An 18780-nucleotide genomic window follows, 5' to 3' on the forward strand; every position below is an offset into this window, starting at 1 on the left:
CATGAGTTTTCCGTATCTTTTAATAAATACCAGGAAGCATGTTTGTCAGGTCATATGGTGAGAATATGTCCACTTTTGTAAGAAACTGCTATCTGTCTTCAGAAGTAGCGGTACCATTTTGCATTCTCTGTAGCAATGAAAGGGAGGTCCTGTTTTTCTGCCTCTTCACCAGCATTTGATGCTGTCAGTGTTCTAGATTTGGCCATTCTAACATGTATGTAGTAGTATCTCATTGTTGTTTTAATTTGCATTTCCCTAATCACATATAATGTGGAACATCTTTTCATATGCTTATTTGCCATGTGTATATCTTTGGTGAGGTGTCTGTTAAGGTCTTGGCTCATTTTTTTAATTAGGTTTTTTGCTTTCTTATTGTTGGATATTAAGAATTCTCTGTATATTTATTTATTATTTTTTTAAAAAGATTTTGTTTATTTATTTGACAGAGGGCCCACAAGCAGGGGAGCAGCAGAGGGAAAGGGAGAAGCAGGCATTCTGCAGAGCAAGGAGCCAGATGTGGGGCTCAGTCCCAGGACCCCAGGAACATGACCTGAGCCAAAAGCAGATGCTTAAGCAACTGAACCACCCAGGCTCAAGTTCTCTCTATATTTTAGATAACAGTTCTTTATCTGATGTGTCTTTTACAAATATTTTCTCTCCGTCTGTGGTTTGTCTTCTCATCTCTTCCCATTGTCTTTCATGTTACATCTTTTTGCTTCTAAAACATAATATAGTATTAGGAAATTCTTGTTATTAAAAATCAAATGGGGGCTCCTGGGCGGCCCAGTTGGTTAGGTGCCCAACTCTTGATTTCAGCTCAGGTCATGATTTCAGGGTTGTGAGATCCAGCCCTGTGTTGGACTCAGTGCTGAGCGTGGAGCCTGTTTGAGATTCTCTCTCTCTCTCTCTTAAAAAAGAAGAAGAAGAAGAAGAAAATTGAACAAAGAAAGTCAAATAAGGTGATATTACACTGGGTCCTAAAGAGTCAGTGAAACCAAGATCAGGAATCACTTTGCTACACCTGGGTGGCTCAGTCAGTTAAGTGTCTAACTCTTAGTTTCTCCTCAGGTCATGACCTCCGGGTCTTGAGATCGAACCCTGCGTGGAGCAACATGATCAGCATGGAGTCTGCTTGGCCCTTTCCCTCTGCTCCCCCCACCATTCTCTCTTTCTCTCATAAATAAATAAATCTTACAAAAAATACTGCAATCATTTTTACAATGAAGTGATTTGCTACATCTATATTGCTTCATCATCTAAGTGTATAATTTAAACAAAAAATAAACAATACAAATGTGTTTATAATGAAAAGCCACAAGCCCTGGTCGCATCCCTCTACACCAACTCTCCCACTCCTGAACTTACATCTCCTTCTGCAAACACACAAGCAAGCTTATTAAACCATTTTCATTTGGTATTTTCCTAGTTGTTAACTTCATATACCTAAATAATATACTAAGTCTCTCTTTCTTGATTTATCTACTTTGGAAATAGTGCACTGACTCTCTATGATAATGGAAATTTAAACTATTTCCACCCCACCCTGCCTCCATTCTCTCCTGCCTACCTGGTTCTCTGGCTATTCTCAGTCCTCAAAGTTGGTTTTAATGACACATTTAAGTAAATAGAATAGTGTGGTTAAGAAGTGGGGCTTTTTGTGCAAAATTGAGGTTGACCTAGTCACATAATTCCCTGGTTTCCTCCTAACAGATTTTCAAACTCAGAGTAACGATTATATTTGACTGAGCATCCATTTAAACCTACAAGTCTGAGCCACTTTTTTTTTTCAAGGCAAGACCTCACTTTCATCTCAGTCTGAGTTGCATGAGGCTTTTAATATGAAATCACTTTCCATTCAGTCCAAAGCTTCCTTGTTGCTGATGAATGTCATACATAATGAAAGATTATATCCATTTATCCTCAGCAGTAAATCATTTATCACACAAGGGAGATATATTATTGTGAATTCTGATCAAAGCTGCCCACTTCTTTCGCCGGCAGAAATGCTGCACCCTGTCAGTCGATCGTACAATATCCTGGGAGAAACAGGGAAAATTACGCTGTTGAATGAGGGTTCAGCAAACTCTAGGGGTCTCTAAAATGGCTTTTAAAAAAATCATGTTTCATGTAGAACCCTCTATGATCCAGACGTGTGAACTGTAAAAGTCTTTCCTTGCTTTCTTCACTTAATTAAATCAGAAAGCTGTGGGACTTTTTGCATCTGGCTTCGTGATGTCTGTAAAGGGATTTGTGAATGACACTGTGTGGATATTTTGCCCCCTTTCTTAGAGAGACAATAATTATTACCATTTCTTTTTGAAGCACGCTGTGAATGGTTTTATCAGTTCATTTGCTAATGAGCTCCGTCTCTCCTTTATAATGCCAATCATAAAGGCGCCTTTTAAATAAGATTTATCTCTCAGATTTATTTTCTTTTCACTCTTCCTTATCAAGCTGTGTACTGCTTTGCTGCAGGGAATCACCCACACTGCACAGGCAGGGAACAAGGCTGGCCTCTTTGATCTCTTGTTGATAACATACTCTCTCATTGTTTCCTTCTGAGAACTGTGAATTCCAGAAAGGAACTCACGGTCCTCCAGAAGAGGATCTTCTTGTGTTTTATCTTGGATTTTTAGATTATCACTGCTTTATGTTAACTATCTATGCTCACTGTTTTTCAATTGCTATAGCATGTGTATTAAATTTATACCTAGGAAAGTGAGATGCAGAATGAGGTAGTAGAATGCCGTCTTTCTTCCTGTAGTCTTCCCTATGGGCTGCTGGGCAGCATACTCCTACTGTTAATTCAGAATTTATGCAAGGTAGTAACCAGTGATCCCCACAATCAAGTCACAAATCTGCACCTAACATTTATAAACAATGTTGCTTCATTTGTTCTTCATCACATTCTTGACATATCTTTTCAATACTTTATCTAAGAGCTAGCTATTGAAAATTATATTTTCCCTTTCCAGACTCTGTGAGCTCATTATGTCCCTGTGTGGTTGATAGAAGTATATACGATGTGCACAGGCTTCTTGTCCTTAAAGCAAGAGATTGCTGAATTTATCACAACAGGATATAGTTATAGCAAAATTATTATACACTAACTTTAATCTAGGTGTTCTTTCTGATGATTCTTCTATTATTATTCATTTTTTTTTACCCTCATACAATTATGATTGCCAGATCCAGAGAATAAAAATATAGGACACTCAGTTAAATTTGAAGTTTGTGTAAAGAATGAATACATTCTTAGTATGAGTGTGTCCCAAATATTGCATATGTGACAAACTTACATAAAACATTGTTGTTTATTGAAATTCAAGAAGAGAAAGAGAGAGTGAGGCATCGAGCTCTTTCTCTCCACTGTGTAAGGACACCCTGAGAAGGTGACCATCTGCAACCCAGTGAGAGAGCCTTCACCAAATACAAACCTTGGGGCACCTTGAATTCTCTTAGAATTCTGCATTCCAGACTGGGAGAAAATAATTTTCTGTTTTTGAAGCCACCTAGTCTGCAATACTTTATTATGGCAGCCCCAAGCCAACTGATAGCAACATTAAAATGTTTTACTCTGGCTTACTTTTCTATTTCTTGCTGAACTGTGAGAGGGCAGAGATGGTCATCACCTTTCTTCCATTGACTGACTAGTCTGGACATGTGAGTTTTCTAATTCCAAGCAAGTGCAGACAAGTGATGAAATCTGCTGATGTTCGACCTTAAGCATCAGAGAAAGTCTGTGATTGGCTAACTTCTCAATCTTATAACACTGCAAGTGAAAATAATAAAGAGGAATCATGGGGAGTGGAAGTAACAATAAATCTTTGTCCACTCTTGGCTGGGAAATATCAAGGGCAGTCATGGGAATTTTCAATTAACTAGGGAAGTGAAGGAAGAGAGACTGATTCTCCTCTGACTTTTATGTCAGAACCTATATCGTCTGCCTAAATTTTCTGATTATTAGACATATTTTCAAGGAATTGGGGTGACATGTGTCTGTGCCTGCATGTCTGAGTGTGTGCACATGGGCACAGAGCAGGCACTGAATTAGGACAGAGATACGCACCTGAGACCTCAGAGAGGTCAGTCACAGACCTCTGTCACACTTCTGTGCGGCAGACTTAGAGGTCATCTTACATGCAAAGGACGAGCCTTTTCCACCATAACAGGCTACTGCCTTTGAAAACTAGAATCCCACATTTGCCAATACAGATTTTGTGTGTGCTAGGAAATTAGTAATATAGCATTTTCTCAGTCAGTTTGAATTGACGAAGCAAAACTCCATCTACCCTCCCCCTGTCCTTATTACGCACAAATCCTTTTGTTCTTGAGAAGGGCAATTAATATTTCAATACCTCCAATGTGGCCATGAAATACAGAGTCTTTCTGCAAGAACGCCAATATATGACTCCTTTATTTGCCTTCTTGGCTAAAAAGAGATTGTGGTTTATTTTTAGATGCAGTAAAAGAAAAGCTAAGTTAGAATGATCTTCTTCAGGCCACATAGCTGCTTTGGATAATATTGCTATACCCCCAAACCTGGGTAGCACCCTCATTCTGTGGTATGTGTTTTTATTTCATCAGTGAGGTCATAAGCCTCAGGTGAAGCTCTAGACCAAATAGGGGCAGAAATCTCTACAAGGGCAAAAACATTAATTTAGAATGAACTGCTCAGCCACTGATTGTCCAGAAATGAATTGCCATATATGGGATTAAAGTTACTTGTAATGAGTTGCCTTCTGTCCGACAGTGATGTGGCCAATGGAGTGTCTGGGCGGCTGCTGAGTACATGTCCTTGAGACTCTACATATGGTTGACAAGAACTTGCATTTGCGTAAGCACATACTTGTTATCTATTTTTTAACTTCTCAGACTTGCAGTCATTCTTTCCGTTTCTGTCTTCAGGGCCCAAATATTAACAGAATGCAGCACGCCTCCTGGTTTTGAGCAGATGCTCTCAGATTCACTTCTGAAATCATAGCAGTCTTATGATGAAATAATTGGCCTCCATCTACTTTTGAATTCAAACTTTGCTAAAGGGAAATTTTCAAAAATAAATCCCTATACTTTCTTAAGATTGCAGATACGACTTCATTAACAAGAAACCTCAGACTTGTAAGATGAATGACATTATAAGCAACAGTTGCCTCAGCCATGGAATTTGTCATATTTTTGAAAGCTATCGATAACACACAAGAGAATTTTCATGAGTTTGAAGGCGGTTTGCAGTTTAAAATAATGCAATTCCAAATTCTCCTGGTTACAGTTGAAATGATTTTGGAAAGGTTGTACCTACAGCCAATCTGCAGGTAATTTTAATTCCAATTGGTTAACTTAAAGATCTTGCTGTCTTAATTAGTGTTCTTTTTAAATAAGACTACTTAATTAAATTTTAATGTCAGCTAAAGAAAGCTTACACTAATCGGTTTCACAGTATTCTCCATAGCCAGACCCAGATCTCAGCTTCAGCAGTGAGTGGCTGGGAAGGCAATGTGCTCTAATACCATTAATAATGCGAGGCTGCAGACCCTTAGCTAGACAAGCTGCTGGTCCATCCAACACCTATTTGCGTTCGGATGGAGAGTTGGTGGGGAATTTTGTCTCCTGTACTCCTGATCTCTTCAGTGCTGGGCAGTTTAATTGCCCTGCTGGACTCCATTCTCTGTGTTTTTGTTTGTCTTGGTTTTGGTTTTGATTTTTAACTGAGGAATGAAATCACGAATTAGTCTGAAATCAAGAGATGCCATTATCATTCTTTAATAGTAGTGCCCCCGAGGAGTCTTCCCATCCATAGTGGGTGATTACCTTTCATTCATTCATTCATTCATTCGTTCATTTATTCATTAAAGAAAAAAAAACCCTTCATTTTTATTTATTTATCTGAGAGAGAGAGAGAAGAGCGCCAGTAGGGGAAGAAGAGAGTGAGAGAGACAAGCAGACTCTGTGCTGAGCGGGGAGCCTGACAGTAGAGCCGAATCCCACGACCCTGAGATCATGACCTGAGCCTAAATCAAGAGTCTGATGCTTAACTGACTGAGCCAGCCTGGTGTCCCAGTGATTGACCTTTTAAATTATCATGAAGCTCAGGAAGTTTGCTTGGAAATCTGTGACTAGTTTCTGTGACATAGTTTGCTTAAGAACATTCTGAGATTGGATAATCTCAAAATCTAGGTCTTTAATTCTTTCTGTTAATCATGGCTTCAATTCTTGATATTTGGTCCATATTTTCAAATACCTACCTTCAGAAAGGTAGCTGAGCATATAATGACTTCTGGATTGTTTCTCCATGAAGAATGGAAATTCCTCATACGTTCCCATGAAAAATGTCAGTAACTGCAAGAGATCAAGTGAGGACTTTAAAGTCATCCCCAGTTGAGTTTGCCTCTAGTTCAAGTACATATTGGATGTGAGATGTGGGGAATCAGATTGTTAACCTTTGGACTGTTTCCCCACTTAAAAAGCTGTAATGATGATTTCAAATTCAAAGAATATATTTTTTTAAAATCTAACATTTATTGAGTGCTTACCATGAACCACAGGCTTTATCTGATTAATTCTTAATAATAATTCTAGGTGAGAGCTACTATTTTTATTTCCATTTTACAGATGAAGGGATGGAGGCCCAGAAACCTAAATAGCCAATGCACCAGCAGATCCTGGATTTAAAAATCAGGCAATGCTCCAAACTAGCCTGCCTCCAAAATGTAAAGTTTAAATGCCTGATGATCTTTCTGGTTCCCCCAACCAAGGTCTGACATTGAGGCTAAAGAGAATTGGCAGGAGATAGAGAAGAATGCCTGGAGGGGTTGTTCTTTTTTCAAATCAGCGTTTAATAGGCTCCTTAAAATCGGAGGACTTGTGTATCACTGACAAAATGTCTACTTCCCTGTAACATCAAAGAGTAACTGTCATTTTTTTATGAGTAGAAGTTGATACAGGCAGGAAACAACCCACACAGTTTGCCACCTTTTCTCTTGTGAAGTTAATTGATTTCTGCTAGTTCAAATTTTATGTCTAAAATCAAGTTTCCAATAAGAAACCATGTCTACTTTCACTAAAGTGAATTGCAGAGACCAGGCTCTACACAGGGATTGAAGCAAATATTTGAACCTGGTTCTATCCTGCATACTTTTTTTCTCTATAAATAATGTCAAATGCATCTTTGCAACTATGGCAGGTATAAGGCCTGTAGCCATAACAATGGCCAAAATGCATGTGTAGAATATCAGCAATGTGCACTTGTTCATTTTTCTCTTTCCTGGTATTACTTGCGTTTTATATGGTTTGAAACTGAAAAACAGGGATGTTAAATGATTTGCATCAAGTGCGTCTATGCAAATACTAAGCAGAGCAATAAGACTATAAGCTCAACACTGTGAATCATTATGATATACAAGGGGAAGACATGTGCTTCGAGACCATGTATTGGCCAGGCCATCCGTGGGCATAATCAATACCCTGAAAATGAGGACAGAGTAGAAATGGAGAACAGTGCAGTGAAGCAATGATGACACCTTCCATTAATGAGTCAATGACCAGAAAATCAATACAGGAGGACGAAGGCTAGTACAATTCCCTCTGTAGAACAGTTTTGGGATTGTTTTCGAATAATTTTGTTTTGTTTTTCTAACAAAAGGAAGAGAGACAATGCAAGAATAATCTGGGAATGCAGGGAGGCTGTTGGTCACAAGTGAGAGTTCTTTAATTTTCACTCAAAATCACTAAGATGATGAGCACTGATGTAGTTGTTATTCGAGAAATGGGTTCAAAGAAATCAGCTGGCATAGAGTATTGTAAGAGAGGAGATGGAAATGGTCTCTGAAGATAGTGGTGGGATTTCTGTGGAGACATGAGCAAGCGATCGACCATTGTACAAGTAGCTTCCTTTGGGTGCTCCACGTCCGGTGTGTTGACCACTTCTTCTTTGCCACAGCTGACAAAGCAAGCGTTGAAATCCAGCTGACAATCGTGCATGTCGTCTGTTTTCATCTTTGCCAGGACTGTTCTCTTCTTTTTCACCCAAGGACAGCTTTTAAAACTTTTCACTAAAACTGGGCTTTTTCTCTGGTATAATATAGAAGGGGAAAGATGAATAGAAGGGAAAGCTTGTTATTTTAGATAGAGCTGAACAATTGAGATGGGGAGGCGAGGACCAAACTGGAAGGATATAAAAAATAGAGAAAGAGATGGCCGCATTTGGAAGTATGGGCCCTGTCCCTGTAGATAGTCAGGACTCTCATTTGTGATTCAGACCTGAGGCTCACCAGCAGAGAGATACTGGGCTCCATCTCCAAGCTCTTCCCTCTGCTTCATTGCCAGCCTGAGCTCTCTTATCTGTGGTTACCCTAATAGAGTCTCCCTTTAACCTCTTACCTGCCCTATCTTGCTTTGACACTGTCTCTTCACCTATGCCCTTCCCTACTGCCTTTTACATTTGGAAATAAGGCAAACAACATAATCTAGAACTTACTGGTTTCAGAAGTAACAGCTCCTTCACCACAGAGGAGATGAATACAGAATTTAAGACAAATTTTTTTTTCCCCCAAGGTAAAATGCCTTAGCTCTTGCAGACTGAGTGTATGCTATGGTTCTTTCACTGTTGATAATAATTCTTCATTTTCTTTATGTAACTATTTGTCATCCTTGGCTGTATTTCTTGAGCCTGCTCCCTTCTCCTACACCATTCAGCTATAGAATCAAAACTTACCTGGAAAACCACCAGGAAATACTTGGATTTTTAATACCATCACTGTGATAATGATGTTTCTAAGGGATTATGAAATTCATGGAACCAGGGACTGGGTGAATTGAGTGGAGATTTGAAAGCAATGCAGAATAGGAAAAGATATAGAATATTAACCGAGTAAAATGAAGATTTGTGCTTTTTAAAAAACATTTATCATTAGATTACACATGCATTTTTAAAATTTTATAAATCCCATCGTGCTATCTTAGATGAACAAAGACCTTTTCAGTATATGAATTTCTGTTTTGCTTATACCTGTATCCTTCAAAAATCAAACATCTTAAAAAATGAACAAAACACTCTCAAAATCCTCCCAAAGCTAACCAAAACCAAAAAAAACATACAATGCTATTTCTCCAAGAAGTGCTTGTTACACTGTCAGAAATCCCACAAACTCCATCAGTGCAATAGATGTACATCTTGACTTTTTTTTTTTTTGCTTTGCTTTATGTCTTTAATATCATCATGAATTCAGTCTGGTGCATTGGTATTACCTGCTGGCCCATTTGGTCTTCACATTTGGATGGGTCTGAACTTACCAAGGTGACATGTATGATTTTTAAATGGAAATTTTAATGCGTCATTCTTAAAACCCAGCAACCAATTAGCAGAGACACTGTCTCCTTAACAAAGAAGCAGGTTCTGTAACCAGTCCCACACCGTTTGGCAGGTTTCCTAGCCTGGCTTGGGCTCCTCCAGCATCATCGTTGACTATCCGCTGCATACAGGGATGAAGGCAGCATCGAAGGCCCTTGCTGCACTGTTTTCCAGAAACCCCATGAGGTCCAAGCACTTCAAAGTGGGCTCACACCCACAGAAAATCAGTTAAAGCCTAGAAAATGTCAAACATCTTTTCATAGTTTCCTTTCCACACACAAATGGAATAATGCATTGTAAGTAACGAAGACCCCCTTAAAAAGCAAAGCAAAACAAAACAAAACAAAACAAAAAAGCACTTTCTCTTAAAAAGCAACCATCTCCCTAGGATACCATTTTCATATTAAATGAAGATGCAGAGAGTAAAAGAGTAAAGTGTGCTTCCCAACTCTCACATATATTGGAAATAAAACCTCCAAAAAATGTGAATGCCACCATAGCAATCACCCAACTCATAAGTCATCATTTGTGGGGAAATGAAGATTAAGGCACTATGGTTCTGGTAATTCTGAAAAAGCACACGAACAGCAGTAGGACAGTTTTGGAGGGCAGGAATTTAATTTTTCATCATAAATGTGCTTCGGTCCTAAGTATCTTCTGACTTCTCCCGTTACAGACCGAGTGACATGCCTGCTTTACTTCAAGTGCAATAAATGGATAAAAAAAAGTTATGAAAATATGTGGCAGCACCAACAAATTCTTTCAGTAGCCTGTTGGGTGTCTGGGATATCCATATATCAGACGTCTTTGTTCTTAGTCTACAAGGAAAATTGCCAAGCACAGTCCAGAGCGCCAGGCTTAAGGAGGTGCTGAAGAGAGCCTGCCTGATTACCTAACTTCCAATTTGGCTCACAATGAAAGGGACTAAAATTAACGTCCATGCTCTTCGGTTGCTGCTCCCACTGCAACAGACCTTATCTAATACTTTATTACACCCCCCAAACAAAGCCTATTGTAAAGAAAGGATTCACAGCTCCGGTCTCTGACAGAACGGTCTCTTTGAATTCTTTTGTCAATTTCATAGATTTCTAACAACCAGGGGATTGTTTTTTAAATCTGATTTTTATGCCAGCAGCACAATTTCCTCCTGTGTAAGTAGGACAGATTCATCCCACAAAACAACAATGGATGCTTCCCTGCCTAACTTGAGCATGACAGATTACGCTTCCAGCCGACCACTAAATGCCACCTCCCCACTCAGAGAGGCAGGCGTGGGGGCCTCGGCCGCATTTGTGCCTTGAACTGCCAGCTGATGAGCCAATGCTGTCAGAGTTGGCCAAGCAGCCCTGATGGAGCGAGCTGTGTGAAGACTCGACAGAGGACTGGCAGGGCAGCGGTGACATGCCTCAGTGCGGGCGCTTCCAGGCATTTTCCTGGCCTCCACTTTGTACCCGCCTCAGGAAAGTTGCCTTGTCGAATGCCTGCCAGAGAGCAGGCACTTTGCACATATTTGTGAATATGAAAGAGAAAAATGAGGAGGGAAAGATACGAGTTTAGAGGGAAAGCACAGAGACCTTGCATGTAGACACAGATGCCTCTCGGATCTTAGCAGATCCAAAATAAATGCTGTTATTCCTGGCCAAGCAGTTGGGCGATGCTGACTTGAAGAATAGCTACATTAAAAAAAAAAAAAAAAAAAAGTGAAATCAGCAAATGAACCAACTAATAAAACAGGAGGAAGATAAACAGTAGCCAAAATCTGATAAGATTTGATCACTTGTATCAGAAAATGATTTTTTTATTAGCAATATGGCCCTTAAAATATGCTTCCAAAAGGGCATTTGCAGCCTTTTAGGGACTAGCGCATTGCATAAAGAAAAGACCAGTATATACCTGCATTCAGAATTATGATCTGAAGATGACTATTACTCACGTTGCTATGAGGGCCATCTTAAAATGCTATTCAATTTTCTCGTTAGGTATTCCATCTAAAACTATAAAAAAAGCAAAGCCGTGCTGGGTTTTTCCGCACATAAACAGACTAAAACCCGTCTGTCAGTGTTAGAAGCTTGAATCAAACAATACAAAAGCATGAATGTACTGTTCTCACATTTGTGTAATTGATGGCTCTTTTGCTTGTTGAAATCTTTCACGACCACATGCGTACGTTTGTCATTTATCCCCTTTTCTCAGGTGCAAAGAAGGCTACCAAGGAGTCCGTTGTGATCAATTTCTGCCGAAAACTGATTCCATCTTATCGGATCCAAGTAGGTCAAGCATTTTTCTTCTTTCTCTAACGCAGTATGTAGGCAGCACTTACTCTGGGCAACGGTTGTTAGCTCAGTTGAAGGCTGTAGTTGGGTCGTTTGTCTCTGAGTGATGCCAAGGGTGGAAGCTGGTGGCAGGCGTGAACGGGCAGGGCTCTCGCTCGGAGCTAACTTGGTCTATGTCTAGGTCTGGTCTTCTCTCGAGTTGGGACCTGGTGTTCAGATTTAGCTCCGTCGCTGATCTACACTGAGAAGTCCAGCAAACACTCCTCCCTTAGCTTTCAGACAGACTCCCACCACCACCCATTATGAAAGTAGGGAAACAGAAACAAAACAGAGCTCATTATGTTATTGACTTAACAGAATGTTATAGAAACTACCGTCTCATATTGGGTCTTACCTTTTGCTTGGAATTGCGTTAGTATTAAACCCATTAACTTTTACCGTACCTGCTAAATTAAGAAAATAGGAATCTGAAATTACATAAGTTTTCAAACTGTAAAAACCCCATTTTTAGCAACATTGTTTGCATATCACTGGTTCCAGGACTGTTGGAAAAATTTTTTTTTTATTCATAAAAGAAGACAATTTGCCACTAAGAAATATTGCTAGTCCTTAGTTTTTTGTTTCTATATGAAGTAAAAGTAACTTTTGGTACCAATCTGACCACTTCCAGTCAGATGTGAATTTTTTGCTTTATTTGTAAATAATCTTTTGCTCTTTCAATGACCACTACAATTGAATCACCACTGTGGAAAGGATATTTTTTTTTAAAGATTTTATTTATTTATTTGACAGACATAGATCATAAGCAGGCAGAGAGGCAAGCAGAGAGAGAGAGGAGGAAGCAGGCTCCCTGCTGAGCAGAGAGCCCAATGCGGGGCTCGATCCCAGGACCCTGGGATCATGACCTGAGCTGAAGGCAGAGGCTTTAACCCCTGAGCCACTCAGGCGCCCTGAAAAGGAGATTTTTATCCAATCAGCAGTTTAGTGAGGATCATGATGGGCACTTCCAAATCACAAAGGCAATGTTATGGTTTTCTAAATACCACACGTGCATAAGACAGACTTCAACAAAATATTGTATATTGACAACAGACAGAAATTATCCTGTTGTGAGGGAGCACACCTCTGTGAATGAACACATCCAACCATCTTTCAACATCTTCTCAAAATGAATATTTCCTCCTTCCCGCCCCCCCCACCCCGAATGCAGGTGCCGAATTTGTACCTGCATTGCCTTAGGAAATACAAAGGGTTTTGTTTTGTTTTGTTTTGTTTTTTAAAGGAAAAGTTTTGTTTAATTTCATTTAATTGTGTTTTATCTTAGCAAGACAAACTACGATATAATCTTAACTACTCCTTTCCTTCCAAATGTAACTCTCCTTGAGGAAAGTGAAGGTTTCCTAAAATTTAACAAGCAAGCTAGTCATGGATTAGCTCCTTCTCTGAAATGTGAGGCATTGGTGTCTAGGAATTACCCTAGTAGCAGACAGTTACCAGAATGTGTTAAATTTGTTTCATCTTGCGATTTTGCCTCTTGCTAAACAGATATCTCAAATGTATGCTTGTGGTTAGACATGGATTTGGAATATTACGAAGCCCATGGGAGAATGGGCTTGTTAATTTCTTTCCTCTTGTTTCTTCTTCTTCTTCTTCTTCTCCTTTTTTTTTTTTTAAATTTTGGCTGATGTACCTAGTTCCCCCTCTATTTCCCCCTTTTCTTTCTTTCTTTTCTATTTCCCTCTGTTCTCCTCTTTCCTTCATTATTTCTTCCCTTTCGTCATCTTCCTTCCCTTCCCTCCCTCCTCTTCTTGCCCCCTCTTTCCTTCCTCTTTCTTTGTTCACTTCCTCCTTCTTTCTTCCTTTTCCTTGTCATTTATAGCCATAGAATAGCTATCAAAAGGATAGAGGGCAAGGTATGGGGGCAGGGCTTGCATATGATACAAAATAGGTAAAATAATCTCTCTTTAGACAATCTAATCAAACCCTTGCCATCCACTTAGATATCATGGTCTATCTCTGCAAAATTGAGGATGAGGCCTACCATTAATTAGGACTGTGCTCCTCAAAGAAAACTGACCTCATATTCACAGTCACTAGCCCAAAAACCTAGATCTTCCATGCATAAAAAATATTTATTGCAGTAATATTTCTGATGGTGAAAAAATGGACACACGCTGAAAACCAACAGCAAAATTATGTTTAAGTAAAATATCATATGGCATATTACAATATTCTATTGAATCACCATTAAAATGATGGGGTGCCAATACAATGGTAGGGGTGCCAGGGTGGCTCAGTTGTTAAGTCTCTGCCTTCAGCTCAGGTCATGACCCCAGGGTCCTGGGATTGAGCCTGGTATCAGGCTCCCTGCTTAGCGGGAAGCCTGCTTCTCTCTTTCCCTGCTTGCATTCCTTCTCTTGCTGTCTCTCCCTCTCTGTCAAATAAACAAATAAATCTTAAAAAAAAATACTGTAGGAAATATTCCTATTGGGTGAAACAGCAACATGGAAAGGTATTTTCATATAAAATTGCAGTAGGAACATCCCTTGGTCCAAAGGTAGAAAAAAATAAAACATATCCTGAAATGCTGAAAGGGAATTTTCAGTGTTTGGATTGTGGAAGTATATGGATTTTTCCCCTGTTTCCTATAAAATGGCATAAGATTATGTGAGTCAGAGCTCCAGAAAGCCTTGAAATAAAAACTAAAAAATAAAGCACTGAGAAATCGAATGGATGAGTCCCAGAGATGGGGTTCAAATGGGAAAAGCAGGGAGGACTGGGTGGCTCAGTTGCTTAAGCATCTGCCTTCGGCTCAGATCATGATCCTGGGATTCTGAGATGGAGCCCCGAGACCCTGCTCAGTGGGGAGCCTGCTTCTCCCTCTCCCTCTGCTGCTCCCCCTGCTTGTGCTCTTGCTCTCTCTTTCTGTCAAATAATAAATAAATAAAATCTTTTAAAAATAATAAATTAAAATAAATGAGGAAAGCATAATTGCAACATTTATGCATGCATAACTCCATTTATTTATGCACAGGTGTTTTCTGAGCATCCACCCAGGTCAGATCCTGTTAATACAAAGATACCCACAGAGTTTAGGCTCTGAGGCCCTCACCATCTAGGGAGAGAGAAAAACACATAGACACATGAACTTGGGCATGATTCTGTTGGAATCCCTTACTGACCTGGGCAGATGCACTTGCCCCCTGAGTCTCAGGCCTTTCACCCAGAGAATGGCAATAATAATTGCTATAGGCACCTATCACCCAGACTGATGGGTAGTCAGTTACAGATGAACATTCGCCCACCGCCTTGACTCATCAGTATAATCACACTAATATGTGTTTAGAGCCCACGTGTGCCTGGCACTGTGCCAAAGGGCCTCACTTGGATTATCTCATTAGACCCTCACAGTCACATTCTAGCAGAATTACTGGCAACTGCTCACGTTTTATAGATGAGGAAATTAGGCCTCAGAGATGTTAAATAAACTTGCTCAAGGTCATGCAGCTATTTAAGGCTGGAGTCTAACTTCTGATCCAAATGGCTCCAGGATCTGAGCCTTGGATGGCTGGGCTCTTCCCTTTCCCCCTCGACCCCTCCTTCCTCCCCTTATTTCCGCTATGACATTTATCACTCTCAATTTCATTGACTAAAACTCAATGACCTGCAGCAAACATTATTCTAAGGAACAATATTTGCACAATTTTCATATCTTAATGCAGCAACTTGAGCTTCCGTAGAGATTTAAATCCCTAATGAAATTTTCTTGTCAAAATTCTTGCTGAAGGATCGTTTAATTTGCTGCACATGATATCCTCGAATGACTCTGTGCTCAGGAAATAAGCTTCCTTCCAACACCCTCCCTCTATTTCCTCCTCTCTCCCCTTTCTTCTCTCCCTTCTTCCTCCTTCTCTCCCCATTTGCCGAATGCCTGCTCTATTTTAGTGAAATTGCAATTAACAGTGTGTTAGAAGCCTCTGCTATTCTCTTCTCCCTCAAGCAAGGCAGAGTTGATCTGAAATGTGCATCTCTCCGATTAATTTTAAAAAATAAATAAACCTCAGATTACATGCATTTGGGGAGATATTGCCAGGATATCACCGTGAGAAGGCTCAGTGGTTGCTATGACCAGTGTCTATACCATGGTCCCAGCGTGGATCCTCAGACCTACTATTTCAAAAACTCATTTTTTACCCCCAAAGAACCTGTGGTTAATCCCACTCTGGAAGAACTCTATATACACATGAATTAAACTTATAAAGTGCCTTGATGTCAGGTTTTGAAAAAATAGCTTTTGCACATAACTGTCAGGTGAATCGAACCTTCACATGGGTTCAGTGCACAGAAGCCACAATCTGATCACAAGGATGAATGGTAAGCATAGGTTTAGAAGGAGGGTGGTAAGAGGAACAGACTTAGGTCAGGATCCGGAGGACATGACTGTCTGTGGAGGAGCCAGCACCAGCCTACGTAGCATACAATACTAGCATGTATTTGTACCCTGCCTCTCCCTGCTGCTAGCCAGCACTGCCCATGGATAGCAGCAAGCAACTTCCAGGAAGCCCCACAGTCTTCTAGACAATTTCTAATTTGATTTCTTCAGAGCCAGTCCCCTTTTCTGTAACACAGGATCAACCTATAGAATCCTGCCTGGTTTTCTCTTCCTCACCACTGCACCTAGCCAGATCAGGTACCATCTTCAGCCTTGAAGCAGAACCAGATGGTACTGAAGAATCATAAGCTGCTCCAGGATTCAGGGAGACATTTTCCTGGGTCTCCTCTCTCAGGAGCACATGCCAACTTGAGTTATAATCAAAATGTTCATGACATCACTGGCCAGGGGCAGCCTGAAAGTAGCTCCAGAGAATGCATTCAGAATGGAATCAAAGAATGATAGGGTGGAGAAGATGCCCATCCATGGCGAGGGTCCCATGGGGCACCCAGGGTCCCCATGCCTGGCTGCAGGTGACAAGTCTGCAAAGTCATCTAGTCTCCACCAAGGGAGGATAGAAGAGAACTTCTGGGTCCAGTCTATATGAACTGTTCAAAGAAAAATTTCCATGATTTACAGATCTAATAAAAATTCAGAATTTCTTGAATGGCAACATCCAATCTAGCAGATAAAAACGATCTCTAAAGAACAGTAGAAGGTGAGCGGTTTTTATAGACCAAAGTGAGGAGGAATAAGGAAGTTATACTGGGTGTTTGCTGATGGGTTAAAGAAGGGTCACTTACCTCATACAAAGCAAGAGAAATCTTAGAGCCCGGCCGGGTAACTTGTGCTGAGCACGTAAGCATGGATTGCTTGACCTTGGCCTTCCTTATCTGAGACAGCACAGCGTGGAAGCTTAGCTAAATTTTGGTTGGCTGATGTGGGGCTTAGCATAAGCAATTCCATGTTAAACCTAATTACTGTAGTGATTTACATTCACACTTTTATTTCTTCAGATCTTAGAAATCAGGCTCTTCTCTTACAGTGTGCCCTCTGAGATGCCAGGAGCCTGGTCTGGCCATTCATAGTTCAGAGGAAGCGTAGCAGCAAACATAGTGTGAGTTTAAACTTCCCATCATTCCAAATAGGGTTTATGTGACCCCAGCTTCCCAGGAATAATCACTACGGGAACCCAAAAAATAAATTGCAAGAGTATGTGGTTCTAGCATGTGGTTCCTAGAGGGAGTGCTGGCAGTGAGCCAGTCCACACAGCCCAATTTGTAATGGTTTGCAGGGACAGCAAATTCATCACAGTAGGTCTCCTTCCCTATGTACTAGGAAGCCCATTGGGTCATCACTCACTCAATGCTCAAACCATTCAGCTTAGGGCAGAGTGTTCCTCCTTTGCTGTGCAAGGCACAGTGAGGAAGAAGGAAACTTGAGAGCCTCCTCAAAGAACCAGTGTGGGGCCCGGGAGCCGAGGAAGGTGTTGGCAAAGCAGCTGCAAGAGGTTTCCTTGAAGAGTATCAATTGGGACTTGCCCAAAGAGACTCATGCTCTGCATTATTGCCTTTCTTGATTTCATGTAGCATATAGAAAAGCTTCCTAGGTGTCGGCAAGTCGATGGAGGAGTGTAACAAAAGGTGGTCTAGATTAGGAACTAAAGGTTCTAATCTTGTGGCCACTTGTTCTTAGCAGTATGGCCTTGGGAAAATCACAGTGTAACTGAGCAGGCTGTCCCTGCAAGTCATTCAGAAGTCAGGTGCATGGCTGAAATAATATATCTTTTTGTTCATTCACTTATTTATTCCCCAAATAATTAGGCACATATAAAGTACACCATGCTATAGATTCAAACAATAATAATTAAGGATCCTTCCATCAGTAAGGCACAGTCCCGTAAAATGCATTTATTGAAATTGAATTGTAGGCTCCAAAGGATGTCATGTCCATAAGAGAGAAAAATGATTTTTCATTAATTCAAAATCTTACTGATAGCTTGAGATGGGATAAGTTGCCTAACGTTGATGGGTTCTGGTTTTCTTCTTTATAAAATAAGATATTAATGGTCTCTAACACATACAGTTATTGTTGGGATTAAATAAAATGATTCAGGGAAATTTGTGCATGGCACATAGAGAGGGCTCAATAAATGTTATCTATTATTATCATTATGGTTGTATGTTAACTATTATTATTGCCTTTATAACTACACAGTGTATAAGGCACTGAGACAGCTACTGCCAGGGATTAAAAAGCTTAAGGCATATTACCTGACCTCAAATATTTCCAATTGCATAGAGCCAAGAAAAATATATAAACAAGTACAACACACACACACACACACACTAAAGCAAGACAGTTAAGGAAATATCATAAAAATGGGTGGGAAGGGGCACCTGGGTGGCTCAGTGGGTTAAAGCCTCTGCCTTCCGCTCAGGTCATGGTCCCAGCATCCTGGGATCAAGCCCTGCATCGGACTCTCTGCTTAGCAGGAAGCCTGCTTCCTCCTCTCTCTCTGCCTGCCTCTCTGCCTACTTGTGATCTCTGTCAAATAAATAAATAAAATCTTTTTTAAAAAATGGGTGGGAAATAAAAGTTCACTTAAAGTGAAGGGGAGAGATTTGGGCTACTCACAAAGGACTTATTTAGGAGTGAGCATTATAATGAGTTTTTCACATGGGGTGCTGTGGCTGCTTACACAGGCTGCACACTGCCTAACTCTGTAA

General features: G+C 40.3%; 1 protein-coding gene across 13 annotated transcripts in view; it reads left to right on the top strand.

Moving 5' to 3' along the window:
* NRG3 (neuregulin 3) overlaps positions 1-18780 on the top strand; it is a 1054218-nt gene that overhangs the window by 805266 nt on the left and 230172 nt on the right. For all 13 annotated transcript variants that reach the window (XM_044239944.1, XM_044239952.1, XM_044239946.1 and 10 more), the window contains exon 3: positions 11540-11613. In XM_044239944.1, the coding sequence (XP_044095879.1) occupies positions 11540-11613 (74 nt within the window). The remainder of the gene's footprint in view (positions 1-11539; positions 11614-18780) is intronic.

The sequence above is a fragment of the Neovison vison genome, chromosome 2 (genome assembly GCF_020171115.1).
Source record: "Neovison vison isolate M4711 chromosome 2, ASM_NN_V1, whole genome shotgun sequence".
NCBI classification, from domain to species: Eukaryota; Metazoa; Chordata; class Mammalia; order Carnivora; family Mustelidae; genus Neogale; species Neogale vison.